The sequence below is a fragment of the Lucilia cuprina genome, chromosome 2 (assembly GCF_022045245.1).
Source record: "Lucilia cuprina isolate Lc7/37 chromosome 2, ASM2204524v1, whole genome shotgun sequence".
NCBI classification, from domain to species: domain Eukaryota; kingdom Metazoa; phylum Arthropoda; class Insecta; order Diptera; family Calliphoridae; genus Lucilia; species Lucilia cuprina.
Window position 1 is genome coordinate 24,542,269 of NC_060950.1, and position 19,634 is coordinate 24,561,902.

The 19,634-nt window shown below is 32.8% G+C and overlaps 2 protein-coding genes across 5 annotated transcripts in view; one reads left to right on the forward strand and one right to left on the reverse strand.

The window, feature by feature from the left end:
• Positions 1-1,371: 1,371 nt before the first annotated feature.
• LOC111689742 lies at positions 1,372-3,902 on the forward strand. The gene has a single exon (XM_023452203.2). The coding sequence runs from the start codon at positions 1,460-1,462 to the stop codon at positions 3,788-3,790; it is 2,331 nt and encodes a 776-aa protein (XP_023307971.2). The 5' UTR covers positions 1,372-1,459; the 3' UTR covers positions 3,791-3,902.
• A 1,231-nt stretch (positions 3,903-5,133) lies between these two features.
• The window catches only part of LOC111679098, a 38,343-nt gene continuing 23,842 nt past the window's right edge, over positions 5,134-19,634 (reverse strand). Inside the window, exons 2-5 of one of the 4 annotated variants that reach the window (XM_046956309.1) lie at positions 18,711-19,025; positions 6,071-6,273; positions 5,756-5,925; positions 5,134-5,682 (exon numbers count right to left, since the gene is read on the reverse strand). In XM_046956309.1, the coding sequence (XP_046812265.1) occupies positions 5,511-5,682; positions 5,756-5,925; positions 6,071-6,273; positions 18,711-18,984 (819 nt within the window). In that variant the 5' untranslated portion in view covers positions 18,985-19,025 and the 3' untranslated portion in view covers positions 5,134-5,510. Of the gene's footprint in view, positions 5,683-5,755; positions 5,926-6,070; positions 6,274-18,710; positions 19,029-19,634 lie in introns of all 4 variants that reach the window. The other 3 variants (XM_046956311.1, XM_046956310.1, XM_046956308.1) reach the window with 3 other exon arrangements.

Genomic DNA, 19,634 nt, shown 5'->3' on the forward strand with positions numbered 1-19,634 from the left:
AAACAATGTTGAATATACTTTTTTTTTAAATTTTGTCAAAAATTTACAATGACTCGAAATCAACATTTTTCCATGTTGATTTTACATTGGGTTTTTTTTCTGTGTGTAATATAAAAAATGTTATCATACTAGTTATTGCAACCAATTGAAAAAATAAGAAAAGCATTTAAATTAAAAAAAATTATCACATTTATTAATTGGCCTATTTAACGGCAGTCTTCTTTAACAGCTGGGTAAGCTTCTATGCGATTCACCGTCGCGTCATTATGCCTCTGACCATTGCTGCCCCCTTACATAACTTCTTATCACTTCCGTTTACAATTACGCGGATGGGATGGCCTCTGTGGAGTTGGCAACATCATCTTGAGATGGAACTGGCAGACCGAAGTACGAATCCATTAAATAAGCCGAGACTTTGTTCTTACTCACAGAAAACACACATCTGGTATGAACAGAGATTACTCCGAACATACCTGGACATAGAAGGAAAATTCAGTGGTGACACTTGTGTAAGATATCTTTCCTCCAACTCAATGGTTCAAATCGTCCTATTTCGGCTCAAAAGCAAAGTCAGATAAATATTTAAATGTATTTAAGAAAATAACATAACCAATTTGAACGGAGTTGCCACTAATTTAAATTTATATGGCAAATTGAAAAAATTTGCCACATAGAGACAGGTTTATATATAGATTTATACAGGTTTATATACATATACCATACTATTATGGATAGAATTTTCAATCTAATAAACGCTTATTGGTCAATTTCTAATTGAGCCGACAATTTATCCGTCTTCGTTGGCCTGTATCTCTGACCCTTATATTCATTCTGTATCATAAACAATTAACACCAATTCATTTCTAATGCTTAGTCCTACCGTTACAGTTTTAAATTTACGATCATGTTTTGATATTGAGTATTCTAAATAAGATATTTGCATACAGAAACTATATACAACTAGTCATATTCTGTTATATGGGTACAGCACATTGTAGTTACTTGTGGAGAAAAAAAGAGAAGAGTAAACAATTTAAATAACTAAAAAATAATAGAAATTAAGTTTAAAACAGACGAAACCATTGTTAACCTTATATTGACATGTCACACAACCAACTGATCTTGGCATTACCGTTAATAAATTAAGATGACAAAAAGCAGATTCTATTCCACTGTGATCATATATTAAACAATATTTCAATACTCTTATCTCGCACTTTTAGGCAAAACAAAACGTTAAATTGTTTAAAAACAAAATCCCATATTCAAAGTTAAATAAATATTTTAACAATTTCACACCTTAGTGGACAAATACAGCAACTAAATGACCTGAAATTATTAAGATACTTTTAAACAGTCAATAATCGGAATCGTAACGAAGCACAACGCGAAGGCGGAGCGAAAAAAAATTAAAATAAGTTTATAATAAAAAAGTACAAAATTAAAAGAAATAACGAAAATGAATTTATATTTAAAATTGTGTCTATTAATATCCGCGATATCCTTGATACGTTCACATACACATGATGAAATCCCCAAGTGTACGCTGACGGGTGTGCATAAGACGCGTCAAACCGTACTCGAATCTCCCAATTATCCCAATAATTATAAACCCGATACTTGTTGGGATTATGTTATACGTTCGCCTTACAAGTGTCCTACTACATTTCATATACAATTTTTGGATTTTTATTTGGAATCCTCGAACGGTTGTAAGAATGATTATCTGGCTATTGGTTTGGAAAATGCCGACGATGATATGGATGTTTTGTGTGGGCAAGTGGTGGGTATTAAAAAGTATCATACGCCGGATGGTGTATTACGCCTCAGATTCTTTGCTGATGACTCACCCTGGACTACGGGTAAAGGATTTAAATTGTTGGTAACACGTTTGGCTTGTGAAAGAGAGGAATTGTTGTTGAGGAAATTAAAAGATCATGATAAGGATGATGAACCGGATAATGATGATACTGTAGCGGTGTCAGCTCCTTCGGGACATTTTAAACCACCTGAATCAGAGCTTATGCAGATTTTTCGCAATTTAACAGGTCAAGAACAGCATCAGACGGTTCCAGTGCCACCTGTTTTCGGTTTAAACTATCCCACACAATTGCCCTCACCACCATACCCAGCAACGGGAACAGTTTATGTACCAGCTAGTGAATCACGTGGCCCTTTGCCTAATTATCCCGGCAGCAATGTTCAAACATCTTGTACTGATGATAATGGACAGCAAAGACAATTGCCCAATTATTATGGTGCTCTTAATGGAAATCAATTGGCTCCTTATGCCAATTCTCTAGGAGGTAATATTCAGCCCAACTACTTGCCCTCCTATGTTGCCTCGAACACTGTTAGTCAATTGCCATCCCAGCAAGCTGCACTTGTAGGAGCTGTCAATAATGGTTTTTTCACCAATCCTAGAGATCAGTATATAGGCTCTTGGTCTTCAACACCCAGTCTTCTAAGGGCTTACGATAATACTATTGATTCCTTGGAAACCTGCTGTGTATCTGCCTTTCAGCAGAAACGTTTATATTTATCCAGTCCCGGTTTTCCTCGCACTGTTTTCAGCAACATTTTGCCAAATTACCAAAAACGGGATTGTGTATTTCGTCTGCAAAAATCTTCTTCTAGTGTTTGTCGTTTGCGTTTGGATTTCAAATTTTTCGATTTTGGTCAAAGTTATCATGGTACCGGTTCGTATATGGGCAACATAGGAATGCCTGCCATTCAAAATACCCAAAATGTCTGCCGTGAGGACTTTATTGAAATAGACAATCAGCGTTTTTGTGGCTGCCGATCGGGTAATATGTATACATCGTATTGGACGAATGCGGGCGATAAAAAGTTGAGAATGCGTATGGGTTATTCGGGTGTACCTTCGGGAGGTTTTCTATTGGAACTAGTTCAGGAGGAATGTTCAGAAACTCAAATAGCTATGATGACCACTAAAAGGCCTCCAACCATGAATCCTAATCTTATAAATAATCAATTAATTGGTACCCAACCAGTACAACTAGCACAGCCAGCATTATTGGGACAACAACAACAAAATCTGTACCCGGGTCAACAGCAATCAATAAATGGTGCTTTATATCCCTCGCAACAACAGCAACAAAACTTCTATGGTGGTTCTTATCTAGGCAATTATCCGGCACAACAATCTTTCCTACAAAATCCCTTACAACAATCCAACTATTTAGGCCAACAACAACAGCAGCAGCTGTTCAATAACCCTGCAGGTTTTTCAACAAATTTACAACAACAAAATCCCTTTTTAGCCCAACAACAACAACAGCAACTACAATCTCTACAAAACAATAACCTTTATCAACCTAGTTATCCCTCACAATTCGGTTCGAATTATCTATCTCAACCCGATTTTCAACATAATCTTTTACAACAACAAGGTTTTGCCAATAATCCATTTGGTTTGCCTCAAATGCGATATGCCCGATCCTATGGTGACCAACAGCCTGTTACCGTAGTCGAAACAAATTCTACACGCAAGGAATATTACTATTCCCCCGACAATGATTCGTTAAACATAAATGAAGATTTACCTTTAATGTCTAGATCTAGTTCATCGGAATCATCTTCGAAATGGGATCGTAAAGATACTAACGTTAGCGAGAAAAACGAATCTACGGGTAATTCGGTTCGTGAGAGTAGAAAGTGTTCCTTTGATATGGGTGATATATTGCGTTTATCTGTTGATATTCTATGGATAACAAAACCGATATGTTATGCTCCTCAGAGAAATTGGTTTACTAATTGGATTGGTTAGAGAGGGGCGAAAATTGCGAAATAAGATACATGTTTTCTTTAGTCGAGAGTATTTGATTTGTAAATTGTGTGTTCAAATTTAATAAAAAATATTAAATATATATGTTTTAAAATGAAGCACGTTACGTTGGTTTTATTTAGTCTAACATTAGTAAGTAAGAACCCTACGTTAATTTTATTGCTAAACTAGAGGTTATAGTTTACCAGTCCTAACTACACGCTTGGCTATATTAGCCAGAACTACTATCCAGTATATAGATTGGACTATGGTCTAGTTTTTAGTCGACTTTACAGCTTGAACAGTTAGTCTGGACAGTAGGTTTTAAATTTCAGCATGGGACATTGATAAGGGATCCTACGACAGGCCCGGATTTGATGTAACATACTCTGGACTCATATTTTCAATACTGTGTTGCGGAATTCGTTTTTGCGTTCGTTAACTACCTCGCACTTCCTACAATTTGAAGGAATCACATTCGCACGTTGCCGACCACTCCCGAGTTGCTGGTACCCGTTTGATGTAAACCTTAAGTACGGGATAGCAATCAAATCCTAAGTGTTCACCCTATACGATGCTGGGGGCCTTTTCATAACTAAGTAACGATCTAACTAACTAACCAACTAACTAACTAAATAATTAACTTACTAATTATCTATCTATCTATCTATCTATCTATCTATCTATCTATCTATCTATCTATCTATCTATCTATCTATCTATCTATCTATCTATCTATCTATCTATCTATCTATCTATCTATCTATCTATCTATCTATCTATCTATCTATCTATCTATCTATCTATCTATCTATCTATCTATCTATCTATCTATCTATCTATCTATCTATCTATCTATCTATCTATCTATCTATCTATTCGAATTTGAAAAGACCTAGCAATATTCCCTATCAATATTTCGATGTGTGACCTCCATCTTTCTGGATGTATATAGGTATACAAAAATTTATTTTTTAAAGAATTACGCGATAAAAAAATACATAGTCTACAAACAAAATCAATTGTTATTCGAAGACTAAAAGAATTCACCATCAATTAATTAATATTTTATTTAAATTAAGTTTTTATTTATATGCATGTAATTTATTTTTTTCAGTAATTTAAACAATTTTACAACATTTAAAAACTAATTGATATGATTGGTTTTTATTTTATTTTTTTCCAATTTTTATAATATTTAATAAATTATTCACTTTTAATTTATAATTGCAGTTTCTTGATTTGATATATTTTATTTGATAAATTTGTATTTACATAAATATTTAAAATTAATTAAAGTTAAGTTATTTTTTAATAAAATATTTTTAAATTTTCTCTATATATTTTGGTTTTTAATTTTGTTTTTTTTTCATAAAAAGTGCATATGTTTTAAATATTGTTTGTTAATAATACAAATGTGTGTTTGTGTGTACATGTGTATAATTTATATATATAATTTTCTTGGGATTTAGTAATTAAGTCAGTTAAGTTAATACTAATTTAAGCTGCTCGAAGGGCATTTTAAAGTTTAAATAAGTGCTATTGTTTCTCCATTTTGTTTTCATTTACACAATTTTTATAATTTTTTTCTTTAGTTTGGCTGTTTCTTTTTTGGAAAATTTTTTGAATTTTTGCGTATACTTTATTTTTAAACGTATTTCACTCTCCAATTTAACAAAACGCCTCTTCTTCTGAATTTGGCTTTAAATATTTTTTGAGTTATTTAACCCAGGAAGCGTATATTTGTAAAGATAGCTTTAGCGGGACGTTTGCGATTGCAAAAACTTACAGTTTTACCATTTTTACCGTTACGATTTTCATGTAAATTTACCAACAGTTTGAAAACATCTTCTTTGGTGGGAGTACAAGCGTAACGTAGTTCTGGATCATAGGTACTGGAAATAAAATATATATAGAAGTTAAATATACAAATATCTTCATGACTATAACATTCTTTGGTTTATTTACCTGCGATTTCTGTTGTGACGTTTCCATGGATAACGTCTGTAATAACGCGAACGTTTAGCCATACCATTTGAGTTGTCATTGAAATCAAGATTATTATTGTTGTTATTTGATTCCTCAACGGGTAAATCTTCTTCAACATAGACAATGGGTAGTGTATCGATTGTAGGATCCTTTAAAAATATAAAAAATAATCAAATTTTAGTTTATATATCGAGAGAACGGAGAATAGCGTGTGAGAGCGAAACTCTCCAAAAATTAAGCTCTATATATATTCTGATATTTAAGTACCATATCATCTGTTATTTCAAAACTCACCTCTAGCATTTTCATTAACACAGCTGATTTACTAACAAGATCCTGTTCTTCCTGTATGTCTCTTTGTAGTTTACGCAACATGTCATACTTGCTGGCTAATTCCAATTCATTGTATACGGTATCAGCATAGTCCGGTTCCATGGGTAATGTGCCTAACTCTTGACCAGTAGCAGCAATATCGGCATTCAAAGCACGTAGTAGTTCTAAAAACAGGAAATTATAGCAGTTTTTCTATATGGAAGGGTCTTACAATAAACGGTTGAATTTAAATCTATTTATGACAAAGTTTGAAAGCCTAATACTTTGGATTGAAGCCTTCTTATAGGAACTGTTAGGTGTTCTAATTTCTGTAGAGGTTTAGGACATCTTTAAAGTTCTATATTTCAAGAGTTCCTATATGATTCTCTTTGATTCCTAAGTGATAGGTAGTTCTTATAGAGAATTAAGTTAGTTCTTATTAGAATCTCAAGATCTCAAGATTTTTTTAAAAGCACTCCATCAGTCTAAGCAAATATTGAGAGTTCATAAAGGAAATTTAAAGTTTTAAGTTTCCATATAAGAACCCAGTATATCCTAAAGGAAATATCAAGAATTTCTAAAGTTTCTAAACGAAATCTTAAAAGTTTGTATAAGATTTTGAAGAGTTCTTGAAGGATATTTAAAAAGTTCCCTCAAGAAACTTAATGACATATTCAGATTTCTCACGGCTATAGGCTAAATTACATCTGACAAATGGAGTGATCCTGTTAAAGCGTAATTCTAAAAACTCCACTTGACTGTTCACTTGCAGCGAACTACCACGATAACCAACCAACCAAACTCATAAGAATTCTCAAAACATTTCATAAAAGAACTAATGAGTTCCTTAACGAAATCTTAAGAGTTCCAATAGCAGATCTTAAGAAATTCTAGAGTTCTTATCGGAAATCTAAAGGGTTCGAATATCCGAAGAGAATTTCCAAAGTGTCTGAAGTGTTTCAGTATAAAATTTTCACAGTTTTTCTCAAGAGTTGCTAAAGGCAATCTGAAGTTAATTAATACAAAGCGAATTTTTAAGAGATCCTGAAATAACTTTTTCACTTTATTTCAAAATTTTTAACGTTCTGATAAGTAATCTGGAATGTTTCGTGGAAGGATGGACGTGGTGTTGTCCCTGTTTCGGACTACCAATTACGTCTCTTCTAGGTTCTGTTGCCGAAACAACAGAGCCATAGTAGTGTGGTTGGACGGATATTATGTCGGGGTAGATTGAGCTTGCTCATGACACCTGTCTTTCCCCAAAGTGATTGCTAGATAGCTCGAGTACTTGAGCAAAATTCTTGTACATGGATCGGTATATCCATGTACAAAAAATGCAACCTGCGTGTAAGAAACACAAAGGGGCAGTGGTGAGTTGTTTACTTTTTACTCACCCAGTGGTTAAAAAAGTACCACCGTGAGATGGGACAACATGTCAGGAACTCCCCTAAAGCACTTCGACTTCATCCTCTTATTAACCTAACCTGAAATATGAAATCGCACGAAAGGTAAGAACAAAGCGCCATTAGTTCATTAAGAATTCTATGTAGTTCCCTTCCTTCTAATATTTATTTAACTTTTTATAAAATTGTTCAAATTTACAACAATTTCCTATTTTATATTTCAAATGTGCATAGTAACCCAGCAAAAACTTTAATTTATATCTAAGATGATAAAATCCTAAAATTTACTAACACAATAGCATTTCAAGTCATTATTTTAAAACGGAAATGCCATTCGAGGCAAGTACTTACCACGAATGCCTACAAGTAATTAGAAGAAATTATTAATAGCTTCTCAGGTAATAGGACTAATGAATTAGGAAGTATTTACTTAACACATTATTTGTAAGATCTTCTATGTAACTCAGACAATATGGTATGTTGTTAAATAAGTTATTACAATTGAAAGTACCAGTTTTTGCTGGGAAGTAAATAAGGAATTAAAAAATATATATATTTAAAAAGCAAATAACATTTTAAAACTTTTTTTCTTCCTTCCAAAGAATACATTAGACAATCTCGGCAATCTTGTGGTCAATTCTTGTTAAATGCAATAAACGAAAGGATAAAGAAAGGGATAGACAATGAGAGAAACCAACAATAAATACAAACAGATTTTGCAGATAGCTATACTGACAACTAGATGGTAACTATGTATGTCATTTGTTCCACATGATGAACGAAAAAAAAGGAGGAGTATTGTGTGGTGTTGAATGAAAAGGAAATTAAACATATTTTGTATATGTATGGGAGACATTACGACATTTACACTTAGAGTACATAGTGGACATACATACATGCATAGATATGTAACTATGTATGAGTAAATATACACAAATATTTAAACAGTCATATTTATGTATGACACTACTTCATAGTGACGCAATGTTTGTGACGTATGGGTATTTTGCAATATCTTTACAAAACGTATTTATTTTTTTAATCTAAAAATAGTTCATATTAGAAATGTTGTTTTGAGAAATGTTACAAATTAAATGCTTGTAACAACATATTCTTACAAAATTATATGATTCATATTTCTGTGGTAAATATAGGAAAAATGCAAATGCATTATTTCTAAAAATTATTTATTAAATTTTCAAATAGTTTTTTATTTGTAGCCTGAACCCAGAAAATAGGTGTTCAAATCTAGTTATAATTTTAAAATTAGAAGTCATTGTTATAAGATTTTTATATTTACACATATTTTTTAATTATTTCATAAGAACAGATTTTTATTTCTCTTTAAAATAAATGAATCGATGAAATATGTTACGCAAAATCTTGGGAAAAATATATACATAAGCATAAGGATTTGCCTTCGACCATTTTTCTTTGTAATTTAATAGATTCATGTATATAGACCCTATTGTAACGTCCAAAAGAGCTAATGCAGATCTTTTAAAACATTTTCATTAGATTCTGAAACACTAATTCTTTCATATTATCGACACCTACATGAGGTTCTTGGGACACTCTAATGAAAAACAGTTCATTTAGTAGAAGTTCATACTGTAAAGTGAATTATGATTCTATTAGCTTTTACTATATCTGATGTAGGTTTATTTCTAATAGTTTTTCAGATAAACGAATAGAAGATACCAAGACTCCATTGAAAGTCCGACAGTTATTCTCTAAATGTTCATATGAATATCAAAGTTCTTCATGTAGAATAATAGTTTCTCTAATAGTTTCTGAGATATACGAAATTTTCTGATTTAATCATATGGGGACTCACATTCCGCCATTTTTTATCCCAAAAGTTTCAGATTTAAAATAAAGTTCTTCTTGCTAAATTTGAAAAATCTTGTTCTATTAGTTTCCCAGATAAACGCAAATTTTAATTTATATGGGAGCCGTAAATCCTCCCATTGATAATCCGCCCCTTATTCTCTAAATGTTCACATTAATGTCAAAGTTTTTCAATTCAAATTCAAATTCGCAGATTTTAATACTAATAGTTTCTAATATATACGAACTTTTATATGGGGACATTAACACCCCCCATGATGAACGTCAGCTCTTTTTTCTCCAAAGCGGGAATCTTTTGGTAAACTACCAATTGAGTCCAAGAGTTGACAAGTTTTGTTTAATGACGGCAGATGATCATGATGTCATTAGGCCTTAGATTAGTGAAGTTTTGCCAATATCTTAAGAGTTTGGCAAAGAAGTTGGGAAGTTAATATATCATGATTTTTACCTCGATTTCCCTTCAAAACGCCAAAAAGAATAACAGGTTGACGAGCCACCGATTAGAAAAATAAATTGTTAGTTGGAAGTTCACAACATTTTGGTCTTAGGCACACCAACTGAAGAGAAAATTTTGACAGTGCAAAGTCATATTGTATAAAGATAACTAAAAGTTGAAATAGATAAAAAACTGTCAATGGGAGTCGTTCTCAAACCAAGATCACTCCGAACTGACTAAGGCAAAACTCCAAATCGCTAAATCATCCATTTTAATTGGCTCCTAGAGATCCCCGCCGGGCCATGTTACCTTGGAATGAATTATAATTTTATCATGAGGTCGAACCAGAGAACTACATAATATGGTACTATGGGTGGAAAAATACCTGTATTAGTTTGTTCTGCCTGGTCATTTGGTTGCGTTTCCTCTGGGATGCCCTTAGTGGGAAAGAGCATTTCTATTAAAAAACTGATGCACAGTGAAATCTTAAATTCGATGCACCGAATAGTGCATTGAGTGAGTTGGATGAGGGAGAATTTTGCAAGGTTGAATGGTGAATAAGAATTAAATTTTCCTCCCTTGTCGAGTTATGTTAAGGGAAAAACTTTGTTCGTATCAGATCATCGTAGTGTGTTCTAGTGAATAAGAAAAAAGTCTTCGGCTTATTTGATATTGATTTCGGTCTACCGAATACGACTCTAGGTGCTATTGCCGACTCAACACAGGCCACACTATTTTTGTGGTTGTGAACCGAAGTGATGATTTTGCATCTGCGAAGCTAAGATACAATGGCCAGCGATTAGATAGTTTGACTACTTGAGCATAGTGCTTGAACATGGACCGGCGGAACTATGTTTTAAAATTGCCACCTACGTGTAAGATCACTATGAAATAAAGTCAATACAGCATGTGTGACTCCGAGAGGTATGACAGTGTAGTGATTTTCTGAAAAAAGATAGAGCAATTCGCCTTGCTGTTTGCAAATTTCACAAGCATCTAGTCTTGGATACATCAGCAGAAGTCGATATTCTCTGAAACCATCGAAAAATAAGTGGCAACCTACTTACTGTTACTAAAGGTGGACAAATACCTGTATTAGTTTGTTCTGGTTGGTCAGTTAGTTGAGTTTTCTCTGGGATCTTCTTAGTGGCTGTGGGAAAGAGCATTTCGATTAAAGGACTGATGTATAGTGAAATCTAAAATTCGGTATAAGTTTGGTGTATTGAGAGTGTCGGATGAGGGAGAATTTTGCGAGGTTGGATGGTGAATTAGAATTAAATTTTCCTTCCTTGTCCAGTTATGTTCAGGAAAAAAAACTTTGTTCGTACCAGATTATCGCAGTGTGTTCTAGTGAATAAGTCGGGTCTACCGGGTGCAATTGCCGACTCAACGAAGGCCGTGGTGGTAATAAAATGTATTTTTTATGAATCTGGGAAGCTAAGTTACAATGGTCAGCGATAAGAAAACTCGAATACTTGAGCATAGTGCTTGAACATGGACCGGCACACAATGGGGCATTGGTGAGTTGTTACAAAAGATCACCGTGAAATAAAGTCAACACGGCCGGTGTTCACGTAAAGCACTTCGACATTTGTGACTCCAAAAAGTATGACAGTGTCGCGATTTTCTGAAAAAAACATAGAGCGAATCGCATTGCTGTTCGCAAATTTCACAATCGTCTAGTCTCGGATACATCAACAGAAGTCAAGGTTCTCTGAAACTGTCGAATAATAAAATACAACCTACTTACTTCCAGAAATTGCGAAGCTAGCAGATTAGCTTGATGACAATAGAAATGTCAAACTTATGATTAAATCAGTGATATTCTACTAGGAATAAAAACATCTCATATCACAGGAAAATAATGGTCAAAATTAAATTTATTATTTTGAGTGAGAGATTTAACTTGATTACCCTTTTTAAACACATATGTGGTTGCTTGATAAAAGTAAAATCTTTAATTTACTATATGGTAAATTTTTTATCCAATTTTAATTAAACTTATACAATCTCAAATAATCTACGCCTGAACATCTTAAGAATGTACAACAACAAAAGAAACAACTGAAATCATCTATTCAAGTGAAAAGTTTCCATATGTTCGATATTTAAAAATGGAGTAACACATGTAAATTGCCTTAATCTTTTGAAAATGCCAAAAACCCTTTTTCTTTGTGTCTATTTTATCACTTCGCCAATATTCAGCTGAGTACTACTAAGGAGGCGTGCGTAATAGACACAATTAACTATTCAACATAATGGTTTTCATGTATGAAGTAAGATATTGTTTTGGATGAGTATAAAAACAACCAAAATAAAGTAAAATAAGTAAGGTCGACCATATAATACCCTACTCCTGTTTAGTAGGCATTTGAGCTGAATTGTCTCACATATACTTAAGCCATTTATTGTTGAAAATATATTTAAGTTCAATTTTGAAGGAGACTTTTTATAGGAGCTATTGTCCAATGAGGCTCTATAATAATAAAGCTAATGTGGGTCATCAAGGCTAGTATGGAACTTGGTTTTGAGTTTTAACGTGAGCACCTGCCTTCACGGTGGTCTTTTTCATCTACTGGTGGGTAGACTTGAGAACGGTCTACCATCGCCCCTTTGTTCTTCAATGAAAAACTCAGGTGGCAATGTTTGTACATTGGCTTTGACCGGTCCATGCACATATACATTGCTATAGTACTCGAGCTATCTAATCTCTGACCATTGGATGACCTCTGTTGATTCGGTAACAGCACCTAGAGACGTAACCGGTGGACCGAAGTACGATCCATCAATAAGCCGAAGACATTGTTATTACTCACAGGGACACACTGTGGTAATTCTGATATGAACAGAGTATTCAATCTGAACATATCTGGACATGGAAGAAAAATTCAATGGTATCATGTGTATATGGTACCTTTTATCCATCATCATTGAACCCAGCATACATATCATTCATACGACACATTCATTAGGTAGACGGGTGGGGTAAGACCCGCCGAGCCTCACATTCATCCTGTACCATATACAATTAATACCAACTTAGTCCCACAATCACTTCTCTGTATCCGTTGTTTTCCCGAAATATTGACATTATCATACATCAGTCTTTTAACCGCCACTTACTCTCCCCGCGAATTTGGGTTTAACCACAGCCACTACGTGGATCCCGAAGGAAGCTCAACCAACTGATCAGCCAGACATAGTCCTGCGGGCAACTGGCCACCCGTAGTACCAGATTATGCGGTGCTCTGGTTTGACCTCTGTCAATCTTTGCAAGGACTAAGCCAAGCAGTAGAGCGTAACCAATTCTTCAGTCCCGGCCAGACTGGAGGTATTGGCCACCTCTTTATAAGATCATATACCAAATTTAATTGAATTTTATTCAAAATTGCGTCATGTAGTTTGATTACAAAGTTTACAAGCCCTATTCGGCGGTTCAGTTGTATGGGGGCTAGGAAAAATAATGGAACGATCTCGACCATTTTCAATAGGCTTCATTCCTGGGACAATGTACCAAATTTCATTTAATTATTTTCAAAACTGCGACCTGAAGTTTGATTACAAGGTTTACATCAACGGACAGACAGATGACAGACGACATACGAACAGACGGACGGACATAACTAACTGGACTTAGAAAATGATTGGTTAACTTTAAGATGTTTGTATGACCTATATTATTGTGTGTTACAAACATCAGCACAAACCCAATATACCCTCCCCATTAAAGCGATGTAAAGTATAAAAACTAGTGGGTGTCGTAGAAAACAATCTATTAAAACAAATATGAAACCTGTTAAAACGCAATATACAATATTGTGTCACTATTAATGTACATTTTCGTTATAATAATTTTATTTACGACTATCGTGTTAGCCGCGTTTGCTTTAAAAATTTTGTTTTTCTCGTGTTAAGTGACCGAGAAAATTGTCAATTGATTTGAAAACAGAAAATTTAAGAATATTTTTCTTTTTTTCTCCAATATTTTTGAGGTTGAATTAATAGCAAATTGTCGTAGAAGAATGTGTTTAAAACAGAATGAATGACATAAAATATGTGTGTGTGTGTTACGCTGTGTAGTGAGAGAATTTTCTAAATTAAATTGTGGGGTTGTTCTTGTGTAAATATTTACAGTGAATGTGAATATTTTGGAAATGACATATGTATATGCAAAATCTGTGTGGGAGTTTGATAAAACAAAAACATTTTGTCATTTTTTTTTTAAATTTTTAGTTAAAATAAGTTAAATTTAATTAAGAAGAACACAAGTGTTAAGGGAATATTTTAGAACAGAGTTTGTCACCATGGCCCTCTTAGAGAAATTTGTGTTAATAATTGTCAAGCAGTGAAAAATATCGTTCTTTATCCACCTGAAAGTATACCAAAGTATACCAAGGTCTCAATCACTATTGAGTCGATTAAGCAATGTCCGTATGTCGGCTCGATAATTTGATAAACTTCCACACCTGTTATTCTCTTGACCCAAAGCTTATTGAAAATGCTTGAAATCGGTCCATAATTATATTAAATTATTTAATATCTCTTTAAAAATAGTCAAAATTTAGTTATTTTATAAGTCTGATTAATAATGATAAAAATTCTTTAAGTGGTCTGAAACATGCGAATATCTTATTCATGAGTCCATATGATGCATATATTTATTGGTTTTTATACCCTACACCACTATGTTGGGGAGGGTATTATGCGTTCGTGCTTATGTTTGTAACACCCAAAAATATAGGTTCTAGACCCACCTTAAAGTATACCAATCGGCTCAGAATCACTTTTTGAGTCGATTTAGCTTTGTCTGTCTGTCTGTCTGTCTGTGTGTCCATGTAAACCTTGTGCGAATGCTACAGGTCACAATTTTCAAGATAATTTGATGAAGTTTGGCACATACTCTTTTCTTAGTTCAAGGACGAACGACGAAAAATGGTTGAAATCGGTTCATTATTTCGCTAATTTTTATAGTGATCGGGCCTCATTTGACCCCAGCCCCCATACAAACTCCCCTTCAGAAAATTTATTTTTGGTCAAAATTCACTTATAATTTCTAATTAAACGATTAAAATCTACATAAATAACTTTGAGGTGGTCGTAAATTCCTCTACCAAAATTTATAAGGATAGGCCCATATTTACCCTTACTCCCCTATGAGCCCTCTTGTAGAAAATCTCATTTTTTCAATAATAAGTAAAAATATTCTACAATACGGTTAAAGAAGATATTAAATGCATTATTTTTTAAAAATTATCCACTTTTTTAACATACTGACTGGTGTAGGGTATCATATAGTCGACAATGTCCGACTATACATTCATGCTTGTTCGTACTGCTCTTATCTTTAGGTGAATTGATCAAAGACGTTTATACCAGACGTATTGCACAAATTTCGGATACAAAAACTGGAAATGTGTGAAACTGGTAGACATTGACTACAGATAGAAGATCGGCAAAAGTTTCGCGTGAAACTCAACAGTACCAACTTCCGAAATATTCTCAGCATAAGCTTGCAAATGAAAGCTTGTGTATCACTGAATGCGAGAAATGAATTAGATTGAAAATGACTGCGAGGTGTTTAATTCGCAAAGTTATTTATAGAATTATTAAAGAACCATAAAGATTCTGGAGGTTAGAATGATGGTACGTTTTGTGAGTGGACACACAAAATTACAGATTACATAAGAACATGGAGCTTTAGGTAGTTAACCAGACGGACGAAAAACCATTCGACGCAGATGAATTAAAAATATGAGTAAGAGCATCCCATAAAGCCCCATTGAAATAATAAGACGTTGAGTAGAACCATAAAGAATCCATGGGTTGGTTCTGATGAGAGCAAGACGAGAAATCTCCTCTTAATGAGTAAGCATAGGAAGGATTACTGCTATATATATATATATATATAGAACATGCGGAATCAGACGAACATGTAGAGAGCATAAAGAAACTCTGGATCACTTTCGTTGCTTAGATCCAAGTATCTTTAAAATACTAATTAAATAATTAATAGGAATTACGTTCAGGAAACTGACTGTGAAAAACATAGAAAAAAACATTTTTTTATCAACAATCTATTCTCTTCAAGGAAAAGAAGTGCACAATAGTTCCAATAGTGATCTAGTCAACCCTTAGGTTGACTTTATAATAATAATAAAAAAATAAGACTTACTACGATACAACCATACAACACTGATTGTGAATTGGATAATAATGTTATAAACCAAATGATAATTATTTCAACTCATTTTATTGTGGCGTAAAACCAGACACATAAAAAATAATATGTGTTAGATAGAACAACAAAACATATAATTGTTATTTATAACAAACATAACATACAATAGTTATATAACATATAGCATATCATATAATAACATAATTATTTGTATGTTTAAATGGTTGTTAGTAACATAATATGTTTTCATCGATATCATTATTTAGTTATTGAAAAAATATTTTTTTTCAGTAAATTATACTCAATTTTATAATTGCCATGAACATGAAAATGATTACAGTAACAACAATATTGTTTAAATAGAATTAAAATAACAATTATATGTTTTTGATAACAATATATTGTTACAGTAAACATAGTTTAGTTATAGTAACCATGTCGAACTATGTTTTTTCTCTACGTGTAACGGGACCGTTTTTGAGCTTAACTATGAAGTGCTTCGACAGATTCCTTATAGAAAATATAATATTTATAACTAAAGTTCCTTATTAGGTTTTCTCAAATTTCTTTATTATTCATTTTAATTTCTCTTCTTTTTAGATACTCACTGTAATTAAGTTTTGATATGTTTTCTTTTGGTTTGATTTTCCCTTTGTTTCATTAGACTAAATTTGTCCTATATGTTTCGGGGAAATATTCTCTAGTCTGTATCAAATTTCATTATATGACTTTGTAAACATTTGAAAGAAAAACAAATAACCAAAAAGAAAAAATTCCAACAAACAAGAAATTCCTTTACGTATTAAATGTATGCCGTATATGCCTAAAAATATGTAACATTTACTTTGAGATTTGGCGTGTGTGATTAAACCCAACAAACCTATACATATATATGATATCCCTAGTATAAACTATAATGTTATTTAATATTATTAACTTACAACAAGATGACAGATTCGATATTAAATGTTCAATATAATATCAACAACTTTTCAAACATTTAAATCTATACAGTTTGTTGGGTTATATGTGGGCGTGTGTGAGTTTACGTATGTTTGTCTGTCCATCATGTGAGTATGAATTACTTAAATATCCTGAGATGTGTGAGACATTACGTGTGTGTGTGTGTGTTTAGTGTGTGGTGTTTGCTTTTCAACACAATCTTTTCGTTTTGTTTTGATTAACTTGTATTACATGCTTTCTTGTCTTCTAAAGGACCATGCAGCGATGGAGAGCGATAGGTTGAGTAAACTTTTTATTTCCATTTTACTGATTTACTAATATTTGGGTGTGTTGGTATGCATGTTTTAAAGGCTTACATACACAAGTGGATCTCAAATATATATTAAATTTATTGTATACGATTTATTTTGGCAGGACATTATTAATATGCCTGACATTACTTGTTATTGTATGCATAGATTTTTGGTGTCTGTAGGTCCCGGTGATATTTCAAGGAGTCAGGATTTTTTTCAAATGACTATCTTTCTTCCAGCAACCTAAATTTTGTATGTTTTTCAGAAAGGAAATCTTATGATCTACTATAGACTGATTCGACAGTCACTTAAAGCAAAGATTGTGTAGATCCGAGTAGGTCCCGTAGTCTACAGAGTTTCTAAGATGGTAAACCCTAAATGGGACTGTATACTACGGTGTTTATGTCTTATTTAATAGTATGGAACATAATTTTTGGTTGCTACAGACATAACAAGCACAAACGCATGATATCCTTCACACTATGTAGGTGTAGGGTTATTATCTACTAACAATAACCAATAGCCAGTTCAGTACATTCAACTCGAACTGCAGGGGTGTGACTGTCTTTAACTTTTCTTGGTATTAGTTAGTAGTGTTTGTATTAGTTTAATTTTAATATGAATTGTTATGCCATTTAAATAGATTCAGTAACTATACACACATACACACGTACATATGTATGTTTGGAAGGATATGTGAAAATCTTTGTCAATTCTGTAGCAATCTTTTATTCCAATAAAGTTTGAAATTTATATACATATATGTATATGGTTTATTTAAAAAAAATATCCTTAAGCATTTGTTACTTTTGGTTAAAAAGGATTTAACTACAAGTTATCATTCGGTATATTGGTATTTAAACTAATATTGATTTTTTTTTTAGAAATGAAAATTGTAAGAATGTTAAAGGAAGCCAATGATTGTGATAATATTAAGGTACATATTTAAACTATGGAAAAAGGAAATAAACATCTTATTGTTTATTGGTGTAAATAATATATTGAGTTTTTGTATACAAGTATTTGGCACTAGGATGAGTCGAAAAAAAACCTTTTTCTATGAATGAATTATTAATATTCAAACATTTTTGGGAGCTCTCTGCAACCACTAACTTTTAATACGTCTGAGGGTTTCCACTTAGTATCAAATAATAGAAGTTAGTTAGTTATTTAGTTAGTTGGTAGTTAGTTTGAAAGGAGGACGTATACACATCAAATCCGAAGAAATACACCTAGGCCTCTATCGGCCCTGTTGTGCCTTCCTTAACCAGTGTCTCAGGGGAATCGAACCCATCCCCTCCGGTCTACCAGTCTAGTTAGTTAGTTCGTTAGTTAGTTCGTTAGTTCGTTAGTTAGCTAGCTAGTTAGTTTTTTTGTTAGTTAGTTGGTTAGTTAGTTAGTTGGTTAGTTAGTTAGTTATGAATGAAAAATAATATGATAAGTTGTAATGACATTTGTCATCTTGAAATAGTTTTTTTAGATTCATTCTTAAACTCACCATCACCTGGATCATAAACAGGCCTAACATTAACATCTTCCAAATCATGAGGTTTAAATGAAACTTTACCACTGGGAACCTGATCCATCAGCAATTGTGCACTGGCCAGCGAATAGATGTCTGTGGCATCCTTTAAAGCATTACCACTGCCCTTCGCTGAACTACGTGCTGATGATGAAACTGATGGTGCGTTTGCAATAAAAGCTGTACTGGGACACACCAAAATCGCTGTTACAAACAGGGAAAGCCAAAACGCCAACGTATTGTACTGCATTTTTTTTTACAATTTTGTTATTTTGTTTTTATAGTAAAGAGCTGCTGTAAAAATAGCAAAAAAGAAATCATGTAAATTTATTATTAAAACATGAAAAAAGAAAAATTATACTATTTAATTATTTATGAATATTTTTCACACTGAATATTATTAGCGCGTAAACTTCCATATGTATTTCCTTATTTTTTATAAGTATTAAGAAAATGTGGGTTGTTTACTTTATATTGTTTGCTTGTGTGCTGTTAATTAATTTACAGAATTTTAATCCTATAATTATTTCATATATTTTACCTGTAAAATGCGTCGTAGCATGGGTTTAAATCTTAAATAGCGGATAAATTCTAAAAAAAATTTAAACTTTAAATAATTATATTTAATGTTTTATCCCTTCTTTAAAAGATTCTAAGTTTACTAGCTCTGGTTCTGTTTTAGTTATGTTCTAGTTCTATTTCTGTTCTAGTTCTGTTCTAGTTCTGTTCTAGATCTGTTCTATTTTAGTTCTAGTTCAGTTCTAGTTCAGTTCTAGTTCATTTCTAGTTCATTTCTAGTTCAGTTCTAGTTCAGTTCTAGTTCAGTTCTAGTTCAGTTCTAGTTCAGTTCCAGTTCAGTTCCAGTTCAGTTCTAGTTCAGTTCTAGTTCAGTTCTAGTTC